The following is a 26,402-nucleotide window of genomic DNA, read 5'->3' on the forward strand; positions in this document are numbered from 1 at the left end:
AGAGGGAAAAACTGGCTGAGGCAGGGAAGAGAGAGAGAAGGACTGAGGCAGGTAAGGGGCTGAGAGGAAAGTCGGTAAGAGTTGAAAGAGAGGGGGCTGAGGTAGTGGAAGGAGAGAGGGCTGAAGCAGAGAACAAAGGCAGGAGAGAGAAAGACGGGCGGAGGCAGGGAAGAGAAAGACGGGCTGAGGCAGGCAAGAGAGAGAAAGACGGGCGGAGGCAGGGAAGAGAGAGAGAAGGACTGAGGCAGGTAAGGGACAGAAAAGAAAGGGGTTGAGAGAGAGGAAAGAGGGTAAGAAGAAAGAGGGGGCTGAGGTAGAGAAAGGAGGGAGGAGAGAGAAGGACTGAGGCAGGGAAGGAGGGAGGTTAGAGAAGGGCTGAGGCAGGGAAGAGAGAGAGAAGGACTGAAGCAGGCAAGGGGCTGAGAGAGGAACGTGGGTAAGAGTAGAAAGAGAGGGGGCTGAGGTAGAGAAAGGAGGGAGGAGAGTGAAGGGCTGAGGCAGGGAAGTGGGAGAGAAGGTTTGAAACAGGCAAACAAACCATCGCAATGGTAGCAGTGATCACAAAATACCCGCAATATCTCCAAATGAAGATGGTCAGTCTTGGAATAAGGTCAGTTCCGAGCTGATGGTGCAACATAGGACACTCCTGCAACCACAAAGTGTCTACAAGGGAAAGTGAGAAAGCAAACCCCAATATACAACATCACATGTGTCTGGAGCACGCAGCAATGTTGTACAGACAGTATATCACATCATATGTGGTAAAAAAAAAGTTTGTGTTCCCCAAACTAAAATGTACAGTATACCACGGAAATGTATATACGAATCCCATACATGCAAATACAAAATACAGAAGGAGGGATGGAAAGGGGGTAGGCAGAAAGAAGAGGCTACGTGAGAGGGTGACGGGTAGAGGGGTGCCCTAAGCCGAGGTGAAGAGTGGGGGCTGGAGCGAAGGAGCAGAGATGCAGATACAGGAGCGGGAGAGAGCAGAGGGGGAGGAAGGAGGATGGGTGGGAGATACTGAGGAGGGTCGAGAGATGCGCAGAAGCATCAAGAGAAGAGAGCGCAAGTGACAGACCGGAGATCCTAGAGTGCGAGTGAGGACAGCGAGGGGCCTAGGAATGGAATGGGAGAGAGTGGGAACTGCCAGGTGGGAGGAGAAAGAAAATGGGCTTGGAGGTGAGCACTGGGTCAGCGAGTATAGAAGAGAAACCCATCTGAATAAAGGTGGAGAAGGGGGGAGACTGGCTGAGAGAGGGGCCAGAGAGAGAGAGGTAGACTTTAAGAGAGGGCACCAATAACATGAAGACGGGAGGGCATCGAATTGTAAACCTAGAAGCACCATACAGAGGGATAGGGCGGAAGTAGAAGGTACAATAAAGGAGGGTGCGCTGAGAGCTGGGGTGCGAGAGCATGGCTTCAAGGAACGCATACGGCGAGTTTGGGCTTCAAAGAACATAAAAGAGAAATGGCGAGTGAGGGGAGAGCAGCTGCTGTGAAAAAACGGGGGGAGGGCAACGTGGGTGAGGGTCAAGGGCAAGAGAGGGATGCGGGCAGCAGAGGAGGGCGAGTGAGGAACTCGTGCTATTGAAACCGAGAGGAATACATAATATGAGGTTAGAAAGAGAGGGGTCATGAGTGAGGAAGGAAGAGATGGGGCGAGAAATAGAGACGAGAATTTTATTTATTTTTATTTTATTTTAAAAGTTTTGTATAGCGCTAGCTAGACCCGTACGTATCAGAGCGCTTCACATACACATTGTGAAAAACAGAAGGGCCTTGCCTTACCCAGAAGGCTGACAGTCAGTAAGCAAACCACGGATAAAGAATACAGCATGAACAATAAATAACTGTGCAAAAAAAACAAGGTGAATAGCATAGTCCGTTCACCAACAATCCCTGAATGGGAGTCGATTCGGAATATTGAGGTCTATGTTAGTTGACGTTGTTCCGGAAAGTATTTGTTAAGGAGATGGCGTTTGAGGTCCCTTTTGAAACAGGAGAAGGAGAGGTTGCATCTGAGGACTCCAGGGAGAGCGTTCCATATCCTGGGAGCGTTACCAGAAAACGATCAGAATTACGTGGTTTTCTTTTTCATTTTTGGTGGAATGAGAAGGATGGAGCTTCACAGCGTTCTGGTTTGACCTGCTCTTACCAGTTTGTTGTTCAGGTAGTTGGGGGCCGGAGAGTGGAGGGTTTTGTGTGTTATGCAGGCCACTTTGTAAATACATCTCCCCTCCATGGGAAACCATTTGAGGGAGTTGAGAGCTGGAGTGATTTGGTCAAATCTTTTTACTCCAGATACAAGTCGAGCGGCCATGTTCAGCACTACCCTTAATAGGTAATAGGGCATGGGGTCACACAGAGAGAAAAAAAGATTGATCAGAGAGAGGGAGAACTGAATATAATAAAAAATAAAACCACTTCGCTATCGTAGGAGACAGGAAACGAGAAGGAAGGTGTGTGAGTCGTTGGGCAGTGTGAGCCCCTCCCCCTCTCCCAAGCAGCTTCTGAGAGGAGGTCAGGTAAATGCCGAAGCCGTGCGCTCCGAGGGCTGCCCGCCTGGCTCTTGGCACTGGACAGCTTCAGCGCAGCCTCAGAGGAGCGGCAGGGTTGAGAGAGGTCTCGGGAAGGGTTCTTTGGCGTGGAAATTATAAGGGGGAGGGGGATTTCCAAGTTCATAGACGATCTCTTAAAAAAACAGCTTCAGGAGTGATTTTTTTCTACAAATGGACCAGAATACATCAGACATACCTAGGGCACACGTCCTAAAAAAAGAAGTGGGGGGACGCTGACGTCATGAAAGGTGGCTTGCACCATCAGACTCATTGCCTCCCCTCGCTTACCCCTTAGATGCGATTGCATCAGAGAAGCCAGCGTGTGAGCAGCGTTCTGAATGAGCTCCAATCTCGCCCCAGAGAGGCCAAAGAGTGAATGTGTGGCTCCTTTTGCTCCAGTCATCGAGCTCCCAGTAAAATAAGTGGGGGGACGCCTTTCACTCGCGTGATACCCCGACTCAGGGCCGGCTCTAGGCTCATAGCAGCCCTGAGCAGGGAGCGTAGGTAGGGGGCCCCGGAAAAGGGGGTCCAGGTGGGGTGGAGCGGGATGCCAGTGAAGAGTGGGGGGTCAGGGGGTTTGGAAATGGAACGGAGCCGGAGGCCGCCAAATCCCTGCCAGGGGCCGCCACGTAAATATGTATCTGTCCTCAGAGGATTATTATATTAAGGATAAATATTGGCATGGTGGCCCCTGGGGTTTGGCGGCCCTGTGCAGGTGCACAGCTTGCACATGCCTAAGGCCGGCCCCCTGCCCCATTCGAACCCTGCTATATACCCGTCGCCCCCGATAACCATTCAAACGTTAAAGACAGGGCCGGCGCTAGGCATGGGCAGCATGGGCGGCTGCCCAGGGCCCCGAGCTCAGCCCATCAATAGGGGGCCTCGCAAAAGTGTTTCCCCACCAGCCTCGCGCCTGTGGTGAGCACTGCGTGGCCCAGGGAAGGGCTGCCTCTCCTCTGGCCTTCGCAACCATGTGTAAGAATAGGAGAAGAGGCCCCCCTCCCCTGTGCCTCGTAGCCCTGGTTAATGGCTGTTAACCCCCAGGGAGGGGGCCCCCTTTCCCCAGGGCCGTGCAGCCCACATGCAGTGCGAGGCCCGTCTGCATTTGCACCTTTGACCTGTAATTGGGAACAGGGTCGGATTGCGAAGGCAGGTAGTAGAGCATTGGCCGATGGGCCGGTGCTGAAAGGTGTGACATGGGGCGAAGGTGTTAAGTGTGGCAATCAGCCTTAATTGTGGCCAGGTGTTGCTCTAAGTTTGTGTCATTCTCCCCTCAGCCCCCCATTGGGGCCCGCAAAGAAGTGACTTGCCCCAGACCGCTCCCCTGCCAGGCAATGGTGGGTGGGGGCAGGTGAGAGTCTCTGAGGGAGCCGGATTTTGGCTATGGGCAATTGACACCTTAACCCCCATGGTAGCAGCAGTAGCTGTGTCCTTTTTCTTGACCCCCTCCCCTGCAAGGTCATCACCCTGAAGAAATGGAGGGCCGGGGAAGGAGTGAACTATGATAGGCCTTCCTGGAGGGTGTGGGTGTATTTACATGGGCCTCGCAGTGAGATAACCTTTGTTAGGCTTTTATTAAACTAGAGAGGATGTGGCGTTGTGTCCTAAGCTGCCTACATTGGCAGTCGGAGACCAGGTTCTAGTCCCAGCATCAGCTCAACATCCTGTCATTCTGGGCAAATCACTTAACCTCACCAAAGATTAAAGTAAAAATACATTTGATCTTGTGCAGTGTAACTGTTGCCCATGTAAATCACCCCAATGCCCTAGCAACGAGTTCACCTTATGTAAACTATAAAAATCACGGACCGATCGCAAAAAGCCATTTTTCTTTTACTCAATTCCAGCTATTTTAATGCACACTAACTGTCTGATTGGCTCACACTGCAACAACAAGGAGTTTAATCCCCAAGCCATAGTTTCCACTTGCCGTGAGTTTGCTTGAGTTTGTTTTGTGCTCAATGTGTCGATGTATGCATATAGCACCGTATGTAGATTTGCATATACACCTGGCACATAGCACTCCATGCATTATCCTCACTGGCCTTTGCAGTTAAGAAGGAGTAAATAATATACATCTTTTTGAGACCTGCACCTAGCTTTTCCATCCAATGTGACAAATGTAATCCATATAATACAGTTTTAAAATATATGGACTTATTTCATTTGTATATTTATTTTTTTGTCCATGTTACTGCTATCCATGTTAGGTCTCTTCAGAGATGCCAAATAAGATCAATAGTCCTGCGGTGTAACTTTCTGTTATGCCACTTCTTGTGATGTTACCAAAGGCGGCTCCTCCACTAGGGCGGAGGAGCGTCACCCCACTGCTTTCTCGCAGAGCGAGAAGTAGAAATATAAAATGCAAAAACTACCATTTTATGGTTTTGCTACTCACACTGCGAGAAAGCAGAAGTGTTTGGTTGGGGGCAGGCGGGTCTGCTTTAGGGCAGGGGAGGAGTGCCTTGCCCCGTGCTAAGGGCCCTGACTGTTTGGTCGGCCCTCCGGGACCGACCTAACCAGTCATGCACACTCTGCCCTTTCTCCATGTAGGCACCAATGCACCCTACATGGAGAAAACGGCCTACCCATAGGCGCCTGGCTGGTCGGCGTCCCAACCAATCACAATGCTGCCATTGGAGAGGGAGGCTGCCTGCTTCCTGTTCCTGCCAGAGGCAGGAAAGAAAGAGAGCAGGTGATGACGTGAGACCTGGGAAGGTAAGTTTATTTTATTTTTTGAATAACCCCTGCGAGACCTCCCACCCGCGAGTCATGCTAGCCGCGACTGGATTTTACATGCAAATTAGAGGGGCCTCACATCTTCCCTTTCGCCCGGGGCCCCAGAAGTTCTAGGACCGGCCCTGGTTAAAGAGACACGAGTGGGGGGAGGATGGGGTGTTGGGGGGAGCAGTTCATGATGAAGTCTTACCGGTGTGCATGGATTCCGTGACTCACCGTCATCTGCCCTTAAATGTGACTTTCAGACCCTGAGTGTGCATCTGTGGGACTCCATAGACGTGGTCACAGAATCGGAGTGTATCACTGTGTGAGTCTTGAGATGTGGGAGTAACACCCTAAGTGTGGAGCAGTGAAAGCCCTGAGATGTATGGGTTAGACTCTGAGGGAGCTACTTTGGGAGTCCGAAAACCCTAACGCTGGCCTTAGCCAAAACAATTGGACTTTAACCTTTTACATAGTATATATTTACACTGGTTTTCGGTGAGGCATCTTCATCCATTGGTCTGTTAGTATGCCATTCACATTTTTCTTCCTCCCACTACTTCAACCATTGACTGACTTTACTGTGAGGGATGCATTCTACCCGTTTACACGGAGCAGATCCGCAGACAAACTAGTTCAATGCAGTGCATGTTTTTTTAGACCAAAACAAGTATTTTTGCTTTTAGCCAATGTTTTTATTTCTTTTTTTTGTAATGGCGAGGGACCAGCAACACCCCAACAATAAAGTATTACAAAAAATGCTGACCCAAAACAAGCATTAACAACACTGAAAGTCTGGCAGCCAATGCTACACCTGTATACTTTACCACTGCTTGTTTATTTTATATAGCACGTGATACTGCAGTTTTACATTTCTGGGCATTGCAAATAACAGGTGTTACTAACGTATATAATGGCACTGAATTTGTCCTATCAGAATGCTGACTAAGAGGCCCTAACTTGTATTTCAACCTCTATATCAGTCCCACACACGTCAGCAGTGAGTGCTTACGTCACTGAAGGCGTAGATCTCTGAGCCGGGTAGCTTGCACCAAAATGACCTGTTTTGTTATTGTTTTTTATATATTTCTTTACACAACTATTTCTTTTATTTCTTTAGGGAGATGTCCCACCCACCACCGCTGTTATCACCACAAAATGCCCCCCACATTGCGCTGGGACCGCACTTGCGACCTCCTTTCCTGGGGGTGCCCTCCACCCTGTGCCAGACACCAGGTGAGTCTTTTGAGTATCCCTGTAACCCTTATCCTATCACTGTGCCGCATCCCAAACCTGTTAAATCAGTCTTTTCTTTGTAATAACTTGTAGCGTTTTCTCTGAAGAGATATTACGCTTTACCTGGGTATCGTTGCTGTGAATGGGTGGGTCAAGGAACGAGACAGACGCACAAACCTGGAGACTGTGCACTGTGGGGAAGGGGTTAGAAGTGGAGGTGTTTATTGTATTGTGCTTGTACTTGTGTAGCACATTTGTGGATGGGTAGCACGGCCTTCCAGTGCTATTGATTCAGCACAGTGTGTCTTTTCATGTGGGTAGTGTTTGATGTGCACTTGTCATGTTTTGTCAAAAAGATTTGAAAAATAGGTTTTTTAAGCTTTAGATGGGAGAATATGGATAGAGAGAAGGTGTGTAGTGTGGTCTATGTGAGAAGGGGTTTGGTGGTGAGCTTTCTTAGAAGAGATGTTTCTGACCTTGTCGCTGTAGGTGTGTAGCTGTGCCTATCCGTGGGTGTAGGAGAAATGCTTGTGGTGTGCCATGAGGTGAACAAATGCTACCATTGGGCAGTCTGCAGGATATGCTGTGGAGCCACACAGGAGCAACCCTCTTGAATGGCTTTACGCAACCAGCATGGTGTACGCTCTAGGGTATATGTTTGGAGCCTACAGCTATTAGCAGAGATCGGCAGAAGTGGTCAGGTGTGATTGGGGAACATACTCTTCTAGCTGAAGTGTTGGGTGTAGACCTCTGTGTCAGGAAGCTGTGTCCAGCTCTGCATACAAAGTGGTAGAATTGGACAGCTGTGCCACAGGTGTTTTCCAGCTTTGACTGCAACGCAGTAAAGGTGGACAGATGTGTGCCAGGGGTTCTCCAGGTCTCATGCAACGTGATAGAGGGTGTCCTAGAGGTCTCCAGCTCCGGGTGCAGCTGAGTGAAAGGTCTCAATGTGTCCTTGGGGTTCTCCAGCTGTGTGCAGTTCAGTAAATCTCTGCAGGTGTGTCCCAGGAGGTCTCCAGCTCTAAGTGCAAGAAAGTAGAAGATGGCTAGTTGTGTCCTGGGGTTTTCCAGCTCTGTGTACAAGATAGTAAAAGTGGCTGCCCCAGGAGTTCTTCTCCTCTGAGTGCATCTGAGTAAAAGGGGACAGGTGTGTGCCAAGGCTTCTCCAGTTCTCACTGCAATGTAGTAAAAGTGGACAGGTCTGCCCCAGGGGTTCTTCAGCTCTGAGTGCAACGTGGCAAAGGTGGAGGGGCATCCCAGGGGTTCTGCACCTCTGAGATCAACACAATAAAGATGGACAAATGTGACCCAGGGGTTCTCCACCATCTATAAACAATTTAGTAAAATTGGACATGTGTTTCCCAGGAGTTCTACAGCTCTGAGTGAGGCTTAGTAAATGTGGATAGATGGCGTCCTAGGGGTTCGACAGCTCAGAGTGCAGCTTAGTCAGTGTGGACAGGCACGTCCAAGGGGTTCTACAGCTCTGAGTGAGGCTTAGTAAAGGTGGCGAGTTGGGTCCCAGGGGTTCTACAACTCTTGAGTGCTGTTTCTCAGTGTGGATAGGGGCGTCCCAGGGGTTCTACGGCTATGAGTGCCGCTTATTCGGTGTGGACAGGCGCGTCCCAAAGGTTCTACAGCTGAATTCAGCTCAGTCAAGGTGGACAGGCGCGTCCCAGGGGTTCGACAGCTGAGTGCAGCTCAGTCAAGGTGGACAGGTGTGACCCAATGGTTCTGCAGCTCTGATTAGGGTGCAGTAAAGATGGACAGGTGTCTCACAGGGGTTCTCAAGCTCTATTGCCAAAGTGGTAAAGTATGGCAGATGTCTGTGTGGGTTTTTTGCAATAAATGCAAAGGGATAGAAATAGGAACGTGTGTCTGGGGCATTACAGCTCAGGGTGCTGTGTCTGGACTGGTGTCGCTGGGGAATCTTCAGCTCTGAGTGCTTACAGGTGTCTCTCCGAGTACTAAGCGGTAGAGATGGAGTGTTGTGATTGGTACGTCTCCACCTCTGATTGCTAATGGTAGACAATGACAGTGTGCCTAGCGTCTCCATCCAATAAGGAGTCCTGATCTCCATGTCTGAGAAGTTAGTCTTAGATGCAGTAAGGTGTACTACGGACAGTACCTGGCAATAAATAAACAAAATGTCTGTATTTCTGCAGGTTACGGGTTCCTACAACCGGCCCAGGCCGAAATGTTTGCACGACAACAAGAGATGCTCCGGAAACAGAACCTAGCCAGGTGAGGACAGTGCAGACTTCTGTGTTCTTTATTTCAAGGCGCTTTCCTCTACTCACCTCTGTGTTATTCCAATTTTATGCTCATAACCTTCCCTCTTTTCTTCAAATTCCTCTCCTCATTTCTTTCTCATGAAGCCACTTTTCTCCCTTCCTTGTCCCATTTTATTCTTTCTCCAAGCTACTGTAGTTTCTTATTTTTTCTTTCACATCCCCAATACCTTCAGTTTACTACCAGGATAATCTCAACATGCTAAAATACTGTGGGAAAGTATAGCGGTCGAATTAAAATTAGTAAATCTATACTCACTTACTACCACTATGTTTTCGTAGTCGATATTTTACCACAATAACAAAACTTTCCCTTCTCTGTCCTCATGACTTTCCCATCTCTTTCTGCCTCCCTTTCTCTACTGCTCTGAATACTGCACTCTGCTCGTTCCGTTCCTTTCACAACTGTGTTAAGGGCCATGTGACGAGTGTCATGGATTTCAGAAGTATGAAATCTTTTTGCAGCACCCTCAGGCTTTCTCTCTGTCTGACGGTCAGTCTCTGTACACTAGTCATGTGACGGTCTCTCTCTGTAGGCTTCTAGAGAGCCTGAATGCAGAAAGGGCCCTGACCATGTCTTGAACTCTGGTGCCTGTAACCTTATTTGTGTTACACTAGTGCACAAAGGTCACTGTTGTGCAAAGGTTGTAACTCCTTCAGTTGGCAGGCTCCTTGGGGTAAGGGTTCTGCCTCCATATCCCGGACTTCGCCTAGGTGTGTCTGCCCAGGCTGAGGCTTTCTTTAATGCCTCGTGTAAAACCACACTCCCACCACAGCATTTAACATGGGCTAGCTATATGCCCACTACAGCTATTGGCTAACTTCACTGTGAGTGACAGCATTCTACCCTTTCCCATCAAGCAGATCCATACGCAAAGTAGTTTCCTTAAGTACAATGCCCCACTGCTTTCCCAATGATAAAGGTTTGTAAACACCATGAAAAACAAGCATTGGCTTAGCTGGCGGCCAACTCCAGACCTTTTGGCTTTAGCAATGCTTATGTATGGATCACTTACGTTTGTACATTCTTTGACAAGTCATGTAAAGCCTCCAATCCTCCTGCAGGGACACCCTCTGGGAAGATTTGATTGACAGATATTGGGAATAGGCAAGCATAAGAAAGGGACTTGTCACCACTGCTGTGTAGTTTGAGGGTTTTAGGTTGTTGTCGGGCACATATTTGTGACAGTGGGTCCGAATCTGGCGGCTGCTGCTTCTTCTCGCAATGTGCTCCCTGGAAGGGTTGTCACTCTCTCTTTCTCTTCTGTAGGCTGGAGATGTCTGCTGAGATCATCCGACAGAAAGAGTTGGAGAACCTCCACCGGCAGAGGCTGCTGTCTGCGGAACCCATGGCCCTGCACTCTGCACTACCCCCCGATCACCCGGCACTGCGGAACATGCACGAACTACCCGACGGGCACCCGCTGCGAGAGGAAATCAACCGGCGCAATGCGATGCTGGTACTCCGACACAACAACACGCCGCTTCTGTCCCTCAATCACCATGGGGTGCCAAGCTCTACACCCCCAAAGGAACCAGGGGGTGGGAGGAGGGCCAGTCGCAAACCGTCCCAACACAGGACTGAGCAGAACCAGAATGAGGCAAAGGAGCTACTGGACCCACGGGGGAGGGACGGGGCCACGGATGGTCATGACGAGGAGATGAAAGACTCTGAGAGTGATGCCGAAGCCAGCGACGAGAAGGCGGAGAGCCTAAAGGCTGAGAGCAGCAGCTCAGGCCATGAACTCAAGGAAGGCAAAGAGACAGTGAAAGGGTGCGAGGGCATGAAGGACCTCAGTGACATGAACACCAGCCAGACCATGCCCTGCATCTCCTCCGGCACAGAGTCCCCCAACCACCTGCTCGGCCCCATCATCCCCAAGAGCGAGACCAAGTACCTGCCTCCTGGCTCCTTGCCGCCACCTCAGCCATTCCCTTTCGGATTTCCCTACTCCGTCAACCCGTACTTCCCCTCGGGTAAGTTCCTGACCTCATGAAGCATAGGGGTTGCATTGAAGGCAAGCGGTTTTTAAATGTTTTTGTTTGTTAATTAGTAAAGTAAGACATGGCGAGGCATTATTCTTGTAAGCACTACCTATATTCACAGTACATGCTGCAACATTCTTCATCTGGGCGATTGGTATGGTCACCAGTCTTCAGATCATGTGGTGCCTAGAGGTTCCACTGATCCCAGTCAGCTTTCTCTCCTCCGGTTGTGCACTGACTTAAAATACATGTCTCTTTGAGCCGCAATGGAGACTCTAGACAGATTTATGTGTTATTTTAATAGGTCGAATGTACCTGCTCCCCTCTCTGGAACCTTCATTAGATTTTGAAGACCTGGAACCTTTTTTCTGCCTTTTTTATAGTGCAGATCTATCCAACATCGTGATTTATGTTTGATCTTAAGAAAATAAACTTGTCATATACAAAATCACACTTTCCTGTCGGCAGGAAGTTACACACTCTTAGGGCGGGAAGTTCTTCACTGCCTGGCAGGAAGTCCTCCCTTATGAGAATGGGAACCTAACCATGTGATAAGAAGTCTTAAAGGTGTTATCTAGGAAGACTCCAGCCCTAATATTTTGTCTCAGAGGCAGTGTGAGTCACTTTGGTTTCTGCACTTCAGGCGTTGTCTGTAACAGTGTGCTCTTAGCTACGAGTGGGTTCCTCAGGGCAGCCTTTGCCTTCATCTTTGGTACCCAGGGCACTTTCCTTCCTACCTCTAGTCCCTGGAGGCCTAAAGACAGTAGCATTGCAGAAAGTAAACCGGTCTCAGTCATTTTTTTCTCTGGTTTGTAATCCTTTATCCTTCGCTTTGCCTCTCGGCAGCAAACAGAAGGCTAAAGGGCAAAAGCAGTACAAAAGGGTGGAGCGTGTGATGTCATTGGTGGATTCAGTGGGTGAGTGATGTCACTTGTGCCAGGCCTGACATTTTAGTGCATTGGTGTCCATGGGATTGCTTCACACCACGACTGATAGGAAGTAACACGACACAGAGTTTCGATGGAGGGAGTGCCATTATTATGGGAGAGATGGTACCCAAAGATAGATGAGAGATTCACTGATGATTGAATGATGGGCAGGGGATAATTTCAGAAAGGACATGCAAAACTGGAGTGAACAGAACCAGAATTTAGAGGATAGGCTTCATGGTCGGGAGACTTAGAGACAGACTATCGAAAGACTGCACAAGAGGGTGAGAGGAGCAGGGAAGAAACAAATGGAGACTTTTGAGGGGCTGAGAGAGGAGGTGCAAATTACATTTTCACTCTAGGAGCTGATGCCAGTTAGATGATGAGAAGTGGTCCTCCGTGAGCGCCGACGTACCAATGCCTTGCACCACCCCCTGCGACTGATGACACACAGTCGTAGGGGGTGGTACAAGGCATTGGTACGTCGGCGCTCACGGAGGACCACTTCTCATCATCTCACTTGACATCAGCTCCTAGAGTGAATATGTCTGTTTGCATACTTGTACCAAAGTAATGGAGAGTTGCACAGCTCTAGTGTGCTAGAAGTTTCGAGCAGTGACAGAGACAGTGGAGCGGCACGGACCGGGTACCTCCTCTCCATGGGACTAGTACCAGGGGCCCGGAGTGGGATCTCGCACCTCAGTCTCTGACCCCAGATGAAGGGCGATTCAGCCCGAAATGCATTGGACTGAAAATCATGTTGTTTTGATTGAATATTACTAATCATGGAGATGAACAATATGGAATAAAACATGAACTTATGATTAAAAATAAGACTATTCCAACATAAAGACTCTCATGAACTTATGTTTAAAATAACTGATCTGGACTATTCCAGTTACACAAGAGTGGAGCGCCAGGGGATGCTTCCAACATCCGTTGGAATCACTTTCTTGATGTTTGCATACTTGTCTCACCAATGGGGTTCTCTTATACTTTGAATAATGTATCCGTCGCACTGAAGTCAAAGTGAAGACTCTTGCTGTTTAATACAACCTTATCAGTTCGACGGATACATTAATCAAAGTATAAGAGAACCCCATTGGTGAGACAAGTATGCAAACAGGCATGAGCCATATACAGCAGTTCTCTAGTGAGCCAGTTGTGCAAAGGGAGAGTGAGATGTGTACAGTGTAACTGTCTCTTAGTGACCAGACTGGTATCCAGTGGGCCGGGGATGTGCTGGACGGTGGCACTTGTTGATCGGGCTGGCATCCGATGATCAGACGTTTTATGTCAAAGTAACTTTTCATTTCATGTGTATTTATTCTTGGCTTTGCCTAGCTCAGACATTGTCTTTATATCTTCAAAACATAATTGCACCAGCACAGGTAGGAATAGCAGGGGAGGTGTTATATTTAACTGTTAATTGCATTTTCTTCTTCAAAACATAATTGCATCAGCACAGGTAGGAATGGCAGGGGATATAATATTTTTCATTTCATTTTCTGTGAAGATGGGCATCGGATAAACGTTTCCGTGTAGAGGTCTTAATTTATCTGTGAACTTATGATGATATCATTTTTCAAACAATTTATATAGATATTTTATACTGATTTAAAATTCCCTTTGTGCCTCTTAACAAATTAGTATACACGTTTTACAGACATGCGTTTCGTGTAGTGACCAGACATTGGCATACCGATCACTAAGAGTAACCGGATAGCATAGGCTTAAGTTGTGGTGGTGTTCTGTTTTGGAGAGGTGTGGGTCAGTGGGTGTCTTATGCAGTCTAGGTTTTAGGGACTGGACTCTAGCTTTCTGTTATATATTCAGTAACTTTTAGCGTGTGAATGAGCCCAGTTACTTGCAGGATTATTAAATTCACATTTCTTGAAAGCACTTGGTGGAGGGGGGAGTGGGGGCAAGAGATCACTGAGTGCCTCTGTAAGGGAGACCTGCAGGGCGCAGACAGCCCTCTGCCCCCCGAGGCTCGCCTGCGCGGGGCAGCCTTCCATCTGCCCCCCTTCTCCCCAGGGAGGGGGCGGTTCACGGGAGGACGGGAGCTGTCAGCCCCCTCGCCAACACCAGTCAGATCCTGTCAACCGCTCTCCTGTCTGACCTTGTTCTCGGAGCGGGGGCTTCCTGCCCCAGGGAGGCAGCGAAGGACTGAGTGCGCCGGAGACGGAAATCAATATATCGATCGGCCAGACGCAGTCCAATTAATGCGGGTCCGTCCACGGCGCAGCCTGCACAGGGCGCGATAAGGGGGGGGGGGGGGGGGGGGGGGTTGTCTGTGCGGTGGGGGCATGCGGCCGTGCACTGAGAGACCGGGCAGATATTATTGCACGGGCCACGGTCTTTCAGACTGATTACTCTGACGGGCGGGAGAGGATAGTATGAAAGATATAGAATTGTATGGAAATGTATATTCTAACAGAAACCTTCAAGAGACGCAAAGGAGTGGTGTGCATTAATAGAGCACTTCAGGAGCAGATCCAAGGTTAGGCTGCTGGCAGTACAATTAGTGCCTTTCACCTCCCTAGATGTGATGGGCCTGCCCTCCCCCACCAATGGCAGTATGTGGTCCGGCCTAACTTTCCACGTGGTCGCATGGACTCGGGTAGGTCTGCATTCAGGGCTGTGCTTCAGGGAATCCAGCGTGTCGCCGTCTAAAAATATATCAGAAAAGAACAAGCTTTTAAAGTAGTACTTTCTTCTTCATATGGGTGACATGTTTGAGACATCCGCTCGTCTCAGAAATGTATCAAATGGGCGTATGAAGAAAGGCCAGGGGTGACCGACCGGAAAAACTGGAGGGGCTGAACAAGGAAACGTGCAGTGATTTGTTAAAGTAAAATAAAAGGAGAGTCCTGTGAAGTAGGCAGTGGAAGGATACAACTCCTATAGTCTGCACTCTGTGATGCAGAAATGCTCTTGGGCGAAACAAACTCAGGAATAGGGAGAAAAGCCATTGAATCAGGAGCACACAACTGAGAGAAAACGGAGTCAGCCAATCAAGAGCAAGGGGCTGGCCCAACCCCCACTCTAAGTATACTGGAAACAATAGATCTTCCTACAGGCAGCTAATTTTGTATATAGCCAAGACTTAAAAACTCCTTGCCAGGCTTTCTGGGGAACCCCATGCTGCCGTGGGAGGGGCTAAACTGGATAAAGCCAAAGTCTCTGGGCTGGTAGGTTCCCCCCTCTGTCTGAGTAGCATACTCTTTCAACTTCCAGTACTTTCACTACATATATAGCTGCCTCGCTGCTGTGCCTAGCTGCACGGGCCTCTGTTTAAGGTCTGGTTAGAAACCAGGGATAATGCAAGAATAAACATGTCAATCGTGCTCTTCATCTGAAAGGTCTGCCTGTCCCGAGCATTTTTGGGTGTGTTTAGGTTGTGAAGGTAACTGAGTTCTTTAACAGTTGTGAATCTGCCCGGGTGGCTCAAGGTTACACTTGGCTATCATATTGGCTTACAAAAAACATAATCTCCGTGCTCTGACACATGACGTCGCTTACATTGCTCTCATCGAGGGTCATCCGTAGTTTCCAAGGTGGTAATAAAATCCTCTCTTACCTCACCCATACAACTCTCCATTGGGGCCTACCGTAGGTGGTCGTATTATCATGACCTCGCTCTGATGCATTGCCTCACTGGCTATCCTCCCCATGCGGTCTAGATTTGAAAGGGGAGAAGAATCCTGTAATTCAACTTTTTATCCTGCCCCTCATCCCTCTGGTGTCTTCGAGTGGGAAAGTTGCGTCCTAGCCTCAGACCCAAAAGACCCTGCCCGTCTCGCTACATGCTGTAACCTTGCCCCTGACAGTACAACTTCTCTGAAACTGAACACACCACTCGCGTCCACTTCGTGTGCGGTCTTCTTGGAAGCTTCCTTCACAAAGTGATATGGGGCTGTTTCTCTCCTGAACATCAAGCAAGACATCTCATGCCCGTGAGGGCAGGTACCTCTGATGTGCACGTTGTGTTCCTCAAACTGTCCATGTTGTATGTGGATTACAAGCTAAACAGTAATCCCCACACAAAGAAAGTGTGCTTTTCAGACGTGTTTGCGGATGGCCTCAAAGACCTAGCTTGGCCATTTTAGACATAGCGCAGCTTTAGTTGTCATTTAGGGCTCATGGTTTTTTCTTTTAAAAAAAAACAGTATAAAAATGCATACATATATAATAAATACAGGACCCCTGATCAGCTCTCTTCATCCACTTGTCTGTTCATGTGTCATTCAAATTTTACTTCAGCCTGTCACTGCATACAGCATGGGGCAGTGGATCAGTTTACGTCATCCTTTGGTCACATTGCACTCTGAAGTCCGACACTTTGCATGATCATGTGTAAAGGTGCCTGAAAAAGTGCTCTTAATTTCCACTTCTGGTGTGACTACCCTGCTTGGCTGCTCCTTGAGTTAAAAGAAAAAAAAGTTATCCAGGTTTTTCTACATATTGAGTTTTTTGCATCCGCCCAGGGCCAGACCTGTTGGCTTTGCCAATAATTTCTACTAAAGCTGCTCACCTGTCAGAACCCTGTTCTGGAGCACTCTGACTGTGTCAGGGAAGATATTTCAGTAGCCACCAGCTAAATCAGAAATTAAAATTAAATATTATTTCACAACCCACGCCCAATAAAGGGATGTGCCGTCACAGTGCTGATGGCACGGTTACTCTTAGTCTTTGTTCAAAAAGCAGACCTCCATGGGACTTCACAATTTTGACAGTCCGGGATAGTCTAGATACAATCCTCAATGACATTGGTCTTTAAATATGAAGCACCAAGTCTTTCTCCCAGAAGCACACCGGGCAGTGAGGGGCGTTGCTGCCGAGGACCCCTTCCTAGCTCTCCGTTCCTCCAGCTCCCTCTTAAAGCTAGAGGTCCAGAGATGGGTTCAATTGGCCGGAGACTGCTTGAGTGGACTGACTGCAAGCCCAGGGCGAGCACACTGGCTCCTGCTTCTTGTGAGGGACTGGATAGCGTGCTACTGATTCCGCTCACTGCTGCACCCAAAAATGTATACATTCTTCCCACCCCTTCGTTCTTCTGCCCCTTCGTGTTTCTCCACTCCTACCACCCCGGCCAGGTTGAGCACTCATAATGCTGTGTTGGTCGTTCTGGCGAGATAATAGCATTTCAGTCAAGATCATTGCATTGAAAATACACTGTTCCTATAACCTCTTGCTTCTTTCTTTCTTCTCGTCTCGCCACCCTCTCCTCTGCATTTGTAAGTACTTATTGGGTGGTGTAAAGTGCTATGTAAGAAAACATCATCATACTGGTTGAGCTCCCCTACGTAAATGAAGGGCGTTCGTTAGGTTAGCCATCTGCATCAACAACATTACTTTAGTTTGATCACTTAATGCATTCTGGGTATTGTAGTCTGCTTCGCTTCCATTGAACAAAGTTGACCAACACACCTTGAAAGAAAGATTTTTAGGCGATAAGTTCAGGACCGGAGACAGGATCCTTAATGACCTGGAGTTTGGGCCTCCCCCTAAAGTTCACTGTTGCTGGTGGCCCCAGCCCCACAGGAGATGTCTAGGAGGTAGAATCTGCTCCCCCCGCACCTAAGTGGGCCCTCCAAGAGAAAGCACCCACACACCAAGTAGACTTTTGTAGGAAGAGACAGACCCCTTCTTGAGTTCCCAACCTCCTGGAGTAAGCTCCCCGCCCCAGTACGCCCGGAGGAATTGGTCGTTAAATAGGGATGTGCGGCTGGATGGGTGATCTGCTTTCCATAAGCATATGAGAAATTAATGAACCTCTCTCTCTCTCCCCAGGCGCTATGGGAGGGCTCTTCATGGACGGGGAGGAGAGTCCGGCCTTGGAGGACATCAGTAAATGGACAGTGGACGAGGTGTGCAGCTTCGTGAGCGGTTTGGCGGGCTGTGCAGAGTACACTCAGGTAAGTGACTATGGGGGCGCGCTCAGGTGAGCGAGGTTGCAGCGATGCAAGTGTGGCTGTGGCTTTGTGCTTATGCAAGTGGAGGGGAGGTAGGGTTCACTTAATTAACATAGGGGACGCACTCAAATGAGATGGGGTACAGTCAGCCGAGAGTTTAAGGGTTATTTTTAGGTGAATAGAGTGTCTGCCGTGCACTGAGGTGAGTGTCTGGGTGCACTCAGATGGGCTAGACATGTACAGTCAGTCAAGTTGCAATGGGTTGTGCTTAGGTGTGTTGGGGGGGCTCAGTTGCACAGTTTGACAGACATGGGAATCAGTGGTCCTGCACTCTCTTGGTTCTGTCCTTACCATGCAGCTATACCGTGCAGTGTCTCCGTACTGTACCCTCTCTGTCTGCTCAATGTCAGTAAGTGTCCCCCCCACCAGGGCTCCATATCAGGCCCTCTTCTCTGCTCCATATAAGAAACCTCCTTTGGAGACATCATTTCCAGATCTCCTTTCCTCCCTCTCCGTCTGACTTCAAGCCTGCGTGGTGGTTATATTCCTCCTGCTCGTCCGGCTTACTGCCGCTTCTCAATGCTTAATCCTGCTAATACCGAGAGCAGCACCTTCTCCCCTTCCTCTGCTCCAGAAGGGATTTCATCGCCTTTCTGACCTTCCGCATCCCCCATGGCCCTAAATCCTCCAGGTTTCTTTTCACTGTGCAAAAGAGGCAGTCTGCTTTCATCACCTCAAATGTGATCTGTTCAACATCTGTAAAATGTTCCCACTTTCACCTTCTACGCTGTTGTTTTCCTGATTAACACTCTGGTGCTCAGTTACACTGTTGCAACTGCTTCCTCCACCACCCAACTCATATGCAGTCAGTCACAAAATACACTATTTTGCCCTTTAATGGCTTTTCAGAATACACCTTGCCCTGCCGACACCAGGCAGGCTCACTGCACCTAGCAGGTGTCTACAGTTCCTCAAGCTTCTGTTAACCTCATGCGCGGTAGCGGAATTCCGCTTGCACGCTGAGATTTTGGTAAATCGCATGTTACGTGACGAGCTGGGCTCGTCATCAGCGTGCGAGGAGGCTACGCCATGACGAGCCCAGCTCGTCATCAGCGTGGAAGGGGTTAAGTTGGTCCTCGCCCTCCTTACCATACCCCCACATATCCTGGGCACCTATCATGAATCCACTACCACTTCAAAACAAATAAAAAGCTGATGGGTGGAACACTTGCACACGTCTCAGCCTCTGGTAGTTGCTAGGGCCGAATTCTCTCGACATCTTGATTCACCCACTACACCCCTCAAGATGGGGGGTGGAGGGGAGACAGCCACTTGGAAACCAGTCTTGGTCCTGCTCCAGTGGGATTGCTTCAGCCTGTGCACATCTCCACATCTGTCCACCCTATACCATCTCGATACTCAAAATATTTTCCCTCATGCCACTTATACTCAGCATAGGCATCTATAAAAGAACCTCCTAACTCAATTTCCATGAGGTGGAAGGTAGTTCCTCTCTTCTACTCCAGACTCTCTTATATAAAGAGGGCACCCTCTAGACTCCGCCTTATGTTCTGTGTTACCATCTACTACGGTGTTGTGTGTCCTGTTTGATTTGACCTGTGTTCAGTATGTCTGGTTGAGAAGCTCGTCACAATGGAAGATACAAATCCAACTGTGTGATGTGGATCAGCCCTTTCTTCGCCTCTTCAGTAGAAAGAATAAATTCTGGGAGAGGGTTGGCCCCCAGTCACGTGCCACAGATACACAGATGGAAGAAATGTTTCTAAATTTGGTTCCCCAAGTGCCGCCCACTGAAGTCAATATGGAGACATTGCAAACACCTGAGGCAGGCTTAGAACTCGCTGGAAAAGCACAGGTAAAGTTGGAGACCATGGATAGGCGGGGTCAAGAGAAGGTAGAAAGAAAATGTGTTGGTGGGGCCTAAAGACACCCTTTTGTGCCGGATTCTGATAAGATCAGACCCGCCCTGCGCTAGCCCTCGGCCAGCTCCAGTGGTCAGGCTAGCATCCGCCTCTTTTTAGGCCTGACTTGATAGTACAACTGCTTCGTCCAGAAGCGTACTTCTCCCATCACATGATGCCTCTCTCTCTCATCACATGATGCCTCCCTCTAATCGTATGCTGTCTTTCTTGTCACATGCTGTTTGGTGCATTAATCCTTCTTAGAGGGAGTGCTTGCATTCAAATGCACGAGGAACTTTTTTTCATCTTAAAAGCAAACTGAATTATGACACTTGAAGTATCCTTTTTTGTTTTGTGTATTCTCTGCCGCAGGCTTTTTTTTAAATATTTAAATCAGGAGTGAAAATGCAAGCCAGGCCAGTTGGCTTTGCCATTGCTTGTTCCACTCCAAAGAGACGGACTCCCTTATTTCTCTGCTTGTTTGGGGTTAGCCGTGGGGCACCTGGAGGCGGGGGGGTTAGTGCGCGCAGCACACGGCGCAGTCGACTGGTTCTTTTTTCCTCCCCCCTAGCGTGGTGCTAATCCGATCATGACACGCTTCATTAAAACCACCTGCATGCGCGGCTTCCACCCGGAGGCCGCGGGCTCATGAATGTGGCTGTGTGCGGGGAGGAGGGGTAGAGGCGTGTGTGTGCGTGCATGTTGTAAGTGTGTTAAATGTGTCTGTGTAGGTGCGTGGCAGCCTTCCTTGGCGCGGTGTGTGCTTGTGTGGTTGTTTCCTGACAGGCCGGCTGGAGTGGACACGTGTGTTTCCGAGTTTGGGCTTTCGTCTCTTGCCACGCGGGGTGGGAGGGAGCATAAGCCTGTAAGACTTGTGTGGGCCATGTGTGAACCCCGGTCAACTGTTTGTGTGTTCAAGTCTCACCGGAAGGAAGGCCGAGCGGCGGCCCGCATGCTTCACACACAGCCCGGCTAGTAATGCGTTCCAGGCCCGGAGGCAGCCTCGGCTGACCCGCATCCAAGACCTGCTGGGAAGAGGGCCGAGGGCGGGGGAAGGACAGAGCTCGGATCCGCAGGCCTGCTGGGCCTTGCGAGGGGCCGGGCGCACCACACCGCGGAGCGCTGGGGAGGGCGGCCGAGGTCCGCACCCAGGAGAGGGGGCACGGTGTGGAATCAGACCCCGAGCAACGAGGTCCGCACCCAGGGGAAGGGGCACGGTGTGGAATCAGACCCCGAGCAATTACTACCCTATGCAAGGGCGAGAGAGGTCTCTCGGCGCCCCTGGATAGGGGGACCAGAATTTTAAAGCAAAAACCGGGACTTATCACAAAAATAGAAGGACTACAATTTTAGTTCAAGCCAGCACACAGAATGACAGCGGTCCTCAGCAGAGAACATACATAAAGTGCAATTTTGAAACCCAGTAGGTTGCCTGTTAATTAAATTGCTTTCTGGAAACAACTGCTAGCTATCCCTGCTTTGTTAAACGTAAAAAAGTCACTGAACCATGAAGTTCTTGGTGGACATGAATCAAGGGTGGGCTGCCGTGGGGCCACACTGCTATTAGACTGCACAAGAGAGAGCAGTCGCTTGTTATATAACATTTGGGGGGTCTGCTTAGTGGGATTTTTTTAGTTTGGTTTCAAAATAGTGTGGGGCTCAAACACGAGTGGAGCTGTAGGGTTCTCTACAGTGGGTGAGGGTGATGACCAAAATCAAAGCTGCCATTTGGGTCCACCACAAGGAGAGGTTGTGGGCACCTTTTAGGAACCAGGTCAACAGCACTCATCTTAAAAGGGGGATTGGGGATATTGACAACACTGTTGTATCTTCCCAAGAAGAAATGAGCGCACTGTACACAGCAAACTTTAGCGTAATTTATCAATTTTTTTTCAATTTATAAGCTTTATTCGACATTTGTCATAAAAGCATTCACCTAGCCCTATACAATAAATACTACTTTTAAAAATACTTCTAAAAATACATTAAACAATTAAATGTCGAATAATACATAGTAAAAATTCATACATTTAGAATACGTTATTATGGTTTAAAAAGATACATTCCATAGATTTAAAAAATAAAAAACATGATCTTTGTCGCAAGAAACAATTTTAAGGATATACATGATTTCATTATAATACAGTAGCCATTAGTGATCGGGTACGGATTAGCCACGACCACGCCAAATATTTTGCTACACCAACCACATATATTGTTGTACAGTCTGTTTCAAGTATCCTAAGGGCTTCAGATTGGCTACGGGTTCCCAACTTTAGGCAAACTGGTTTTAGCCATTTACGTCTAGGAGACGAATACAGTGGACAACAGAACAAGAAATGGGAGATATGCTCAATTTCCTCATTACAATGGTGACAATGTTCATCCCAGTTCTGGGACCAACGCTTCTTAAACGCATTTAAAGGTAATGTACCAATGCGGAATTGAAAATACAGTTTTCTGTCGTGTGGTTTTTCAATTAGGTCCCAAAAAAATTCATATGAGGGGTACATTTTTAAATTTAAAAAGCGAGATGTTAAGTTTGTACTTACATTGTCCCTAAACATTGCAAGATATATCATTTCCCAATAAAGATCTTTAAGCTTTTCCTTTGAAGGGAAGCAAGATAGGTCATTGTTGTCCCATAAATAATCCAATTTCAATTTCATTAACAAGCCCCGCAACTCTCTTAACCATGGGATGGTGTGGAAGCGATCGAATTTGATTACATCCCTTAGAGCTGCTGCATAGTGGCCTAGTTCTGGGGTCACCATAATTCGCCTCCAGTATAGGAGGGGCCGAAGCCTCGCTATATCCACAATTGATTTTCTACCCAGGTCCAATTTTAACGGGGTTGTTGGTGTACTTTGGGGGACCATTACGACCCCTCTTAGAAACCTATTTTCAGCTCGGTCCAGTTCGCTCAAGTTTGAGAAACCCCATAGTTCAGAGCCGTATAAACAAGCCCCCAGGACTTTCATAGAATAGATTTCCATGACACAATTCACAGGCTTTGTTAGTGAGGTTCGGTGCTTTAGCGAGATGGCACCTGCTAACTGCCTAAATTTTAATAGGGTTGTGGATATGTGGTGCTTCCAGCTCATATTTTCTTGCAGAGTGATACCCAGGTATGAAAAAGAGTCCACTCTTTCTAGAGGTGTTCCTTTATATTTTATTACACCCTTGAAAGATGACTGTTGGTTGAGGCACATAAATTTAGTTTTGGAGGTGTTTAATTCTAGGCCCCTTTCATCACAATAAACCCCAAAGGCATCCACTATTTTTTGTAACCCACTAGGGGTGCGGGAAAGTAATAATGTATCATCCGCAAACATGAGAACTGGTGCATGAGAACCAGCTATTACAGGGGCGTCACTAGCAATCTTCTCTAGGTGTTTAACAATACCATTTATATAGATGGAGAAGAGAGTAGGTGCTAGGACACACCCTTGCCTCACCCCACGTTCAACCGGGAAGGAATCAGTTACATCACCTTGTTTGCCCCATCGTATCTTAGCGAAATTGTTTTCGTGTAGGCGGACAAGGAGAGTGAGCAATTCCTGTGATATGCCTGCCTCCGCTAAGGTCTGCCACAATTTTTCCCTGGGGACCAGGTCAAACGCGGCTTTTAAGTCTACAAAAACTGCATATAATGTCCCCTTCTTCAAGGTGACATTTCTCCAATAAATTGTTAAGAAATGGAGAACTTGGTCGACGCTACTAGTTAGGGGCCTAAACCCAGCTTGATAAGAAGACAAGATGTTGTTTTCGTCGATCCATTGCTGCAGTTTATTTTGCACTAGTCGGCCCATTAGCTTTTGGGCTGTGTCAATCAGACTAATGGGTCTGTAATTTTTTGCCAGGGATCGATCGCCTTTTTTATATATGGGAATTATTTCGGCTCCCTTCCAAGAGGCAGGCACTTTCCCTCCCATAGCCACTGCATTGGCCAACATTGTGAAGTAGGTGCACCAGGGCTTCCGGTCAGATAAGAAGATATCAGCCGGAATTCCATCCATGCCTGGGGCTTTCCCCCCTGCGACACAATCCAGTACAGCACTCACATCCCTCTCAACAAATAATGGTGTTTTATAATAAACTTGTGGAGGAAGGCTAACATTGTCAAACATAGGGTTACGGGCATACTGTGGTTGAAAATATTCTATCCAACTATCCTTTGCGACATTATTGGCAGGCTGGGTTGCTATGCCACCCTTTGCCCATTTTACTGAAGCCCAGAAGCGCTTTGAGTCTTTGGAGGCACATACCTCCTTTAGTTCTTGCCAACACTCCTCGTCCCAACGCTTCTTAGCTAATTTTTGGACCTGCCTATACTGGTTTCTCGCCAGCCTTACTGCTTCTGGCCTCCCTAATCTTAGTTCCTTGCTGAGATTGTCTCGTGCTGCCCTGCAGCTCTTGTCGTACCACCCTCTTGTGTCTTGTATTTTCTTTGTTTTATTTGTGGAGGTTTTTTTACGGAAAAAACTTTGGATTTTGGTAAAAAGGATCTCGTGGGCAGCCATCATATAGTCAACAAAATCAGTCTGTCCTAAATTAGACTTAATCTTGGCAACTTCGCCCGCCACTACTTTTTTTAGGGTCTCTATTTTAGCGAGATCTTCTAGGAGCATACTCCACTTCAGGTATCGGGAATTATTCGAACTTACTAAGTCCTGTGTGACCATGTGGTCCTCTCTAGGGTCCTCAGCATTGTTGTGGTAGGTATGTAGTGTCAGGCACAATGGATTATGATCACTTTCGATCTTCGCCTTCACTTCCATGTCTACCAATTTTTCCCAAAGCCTTACATCCAGGAGTATATAATCTATCCTACTGGACGATCTACCATTATCAAAAGTATTTTTCCCCATGGAATCTGACACAGTCCGACCATTAGCTGCTCTAAGTCCCCTTGAAAGACAGAAACTTTTCAATTGTATTGCTACCGTACTCCATTTCCTGATTACGGGGATGTCCAACTGGGGAATTCCCCACTTGGTATCCTCATCCTCAGCCAGGACTTTATCCTCCTCCCCCAAAGGTTCAAAGGTAGTATTAAAATCCCCACCTATTATTACATAGGAGGGGTCAGGTAGCTGTTCAATATAATTCTCAAGGCACGATAGAGTCTCTGATGGTTTGCCCCTGGCAACTCCCCTTGAATATAGATTAAACAGGGCTAGCTGATGGCCATTTTGCCAAGTAATGTCAAGTGCCAGAATATCATTGGAGGGTATGGACCTCTGCTTAACCAAACAATTCAAAGATTGACGTACCCAAATTAGCAGTCCCCCTGAGGGACGTCCTACACGGTTGCTTAATGCCGGGACGAAAAAATTCAAGTACCCTTGCCTAAAAATTGGTGTAAGCGACCAGGTTTCTTGGAACATAATGATGTCGTACTGGTTAATAAAGTCAACCCAATCTGGGATGTTTAACTTATTAATAATTCCAGCTATGTTCCATGAAATAATTAATAATTGCGATTTAGCCTGTTGAGAATATGTTTGGGCAGTATCAGGGATATGTAATGTTCCTGCAGGGACCACTCCTAGTATTACTTCTTTATTCAAACTCGGTGACAACTCAACTTCCTCCATTGCACTTTCCTGTTCCTCCTGGCCTCTAATTTGATCTACCACAATGAAAGAGCAAGGTACAACTGGGACTGCTGAAGAATCATCTTTCATGGAAATTTTAACATTTTCTTTGTCCAACTGCATATTCAATGTGACAGGAGAGACACATGCGAGTCAATCACACTCATTTAGGTCCGTTAACACAGAATATTGGTTATCCAGGTTTAGCCCCCACTCACATACTGGGTTTGTTCTTGCCCTTCTATTACCCACTACTGTCTTAGTATGCTCGGCTTGGCAACTAGACCTCTTCTACTATAGAAGAAATCCAGTGTCAGTGGAACTATTTCAGCTGTCCTTCGTTGTGGGGGAAGAATGTTCCGTAGGACATCGGGCAGGACCTCAGGGCCCTTGAAGTTCAATACCACACAATCCCCTTGAAATTTCTTTACCTTAGTACCTATCCACCTAACCCTTCTTGCAGTAAGCAGATCGTCTGATAATTTTTCCTTGCCCCAGGGAGATATATGCATGTTGCTACTAAGCCACTGGAGCGCCTTATTTCTTAAGGAATCTGGAGACTCGATCTGACCAGTTTTCAACATAGGTGTATTTGCTAATACCAAGATAAGGGGCGAGGCTTCAACGATTAGTTCGACTGGAGCAGTTTCTGGGTTTAAAATCTCAGGAATGCTACTGCCCGCTAACTGAGCTGCATCAGCTAGGGCCAGGTCAGAGGCATTATCACTCCTAAGATTGACTTGTTGGGCTTGATCTAAACTAGCATGTGTGCCAGTATTCATGTTCACCCCGGGTGATTTTCCCACAGTCACCATTTGTTCAACTTTGGATGCAACAAGATTTGGTATTTCCCCTACCCCCTCATTGGTTTTCTTCAGCAGGGCCTCAAGCTTGTTAACCTTGGTGACTAATTGGTCGACCTTTGATATAAGGGGTTTCATTAGACCTAGCAGTTTAGATTCTAGTGAACCCATGAGCTTAACTAGGAGGGCATCCTCCCCTTCTTCATTTTCGTACTCCCCCTCCCTTATCCCGTCCTCTTTCTTTCTCTTAGCTCGTCTAAGTGGGGTTACAGGTTTATTTTTACAAGAGCGTAGGCCGCCTCTTCTAGGGGGCGCCTTGGTGATCCCTTTTTTTGCTCTTGGGGCCGGGACCGGAGTTGGGGGGGTATTGCTCTCTACAACTGTCTCCTCAATTATTACGGATTTGTCTTGGTCTTCTAGGTTAATTAAATCTGTAAG

The 26,402-nt window shown here is 47.9% G+C and overlaps 1 protein-coding gene across 8 annotated transcripts in view; it reads left to right on the top strand.

Moving 5' to 3' along the window:
- Positions 1-26,402, top strand: part of SAMD11 (sterile alpha motif domain containing 11) — a 243,279-nt gene that overhangs the window by 210,343 nt on the left and 6,534 nt on the right. For all 8 annotated transcript variants that reach the window (XM_086921420.1, XM_086921421.1, XM_086921422.1 and 5 more), the window contains exons 9-12: positions 6,403-6,518; positions 8,681-8,759; positions 10,077-10,783; positions 17,518-17,642. In XM_086921420.1, coding sequence (XP_086777546.1) covers positions 6,403-6,518; positions 8,681-8,759; positions 10,077-10,783; positions 17,518-17,642 — 1,027 coding nt within the window. The remainder of the gene's footprint in view (positions 1-6,402; positions 6,519-8,680; positions 8,760-10,076; positions 10,784-17,517; positions 17,643-26,402) is intronic.

The sequence above is a fragment of the Lissotriton vulgaris genome, chromosome 5, assembly GCF_964263255.1.
Source record: "Lissotriton vulgaris chromosome 5, aLisVul1.2, whole genome shotgun sequence".
NCBI lineage: Eukaryota > Metazoa > Chordata > Amphibia > Caudata > Salamandridae > Lissotriton > Lissotriton vulgaris.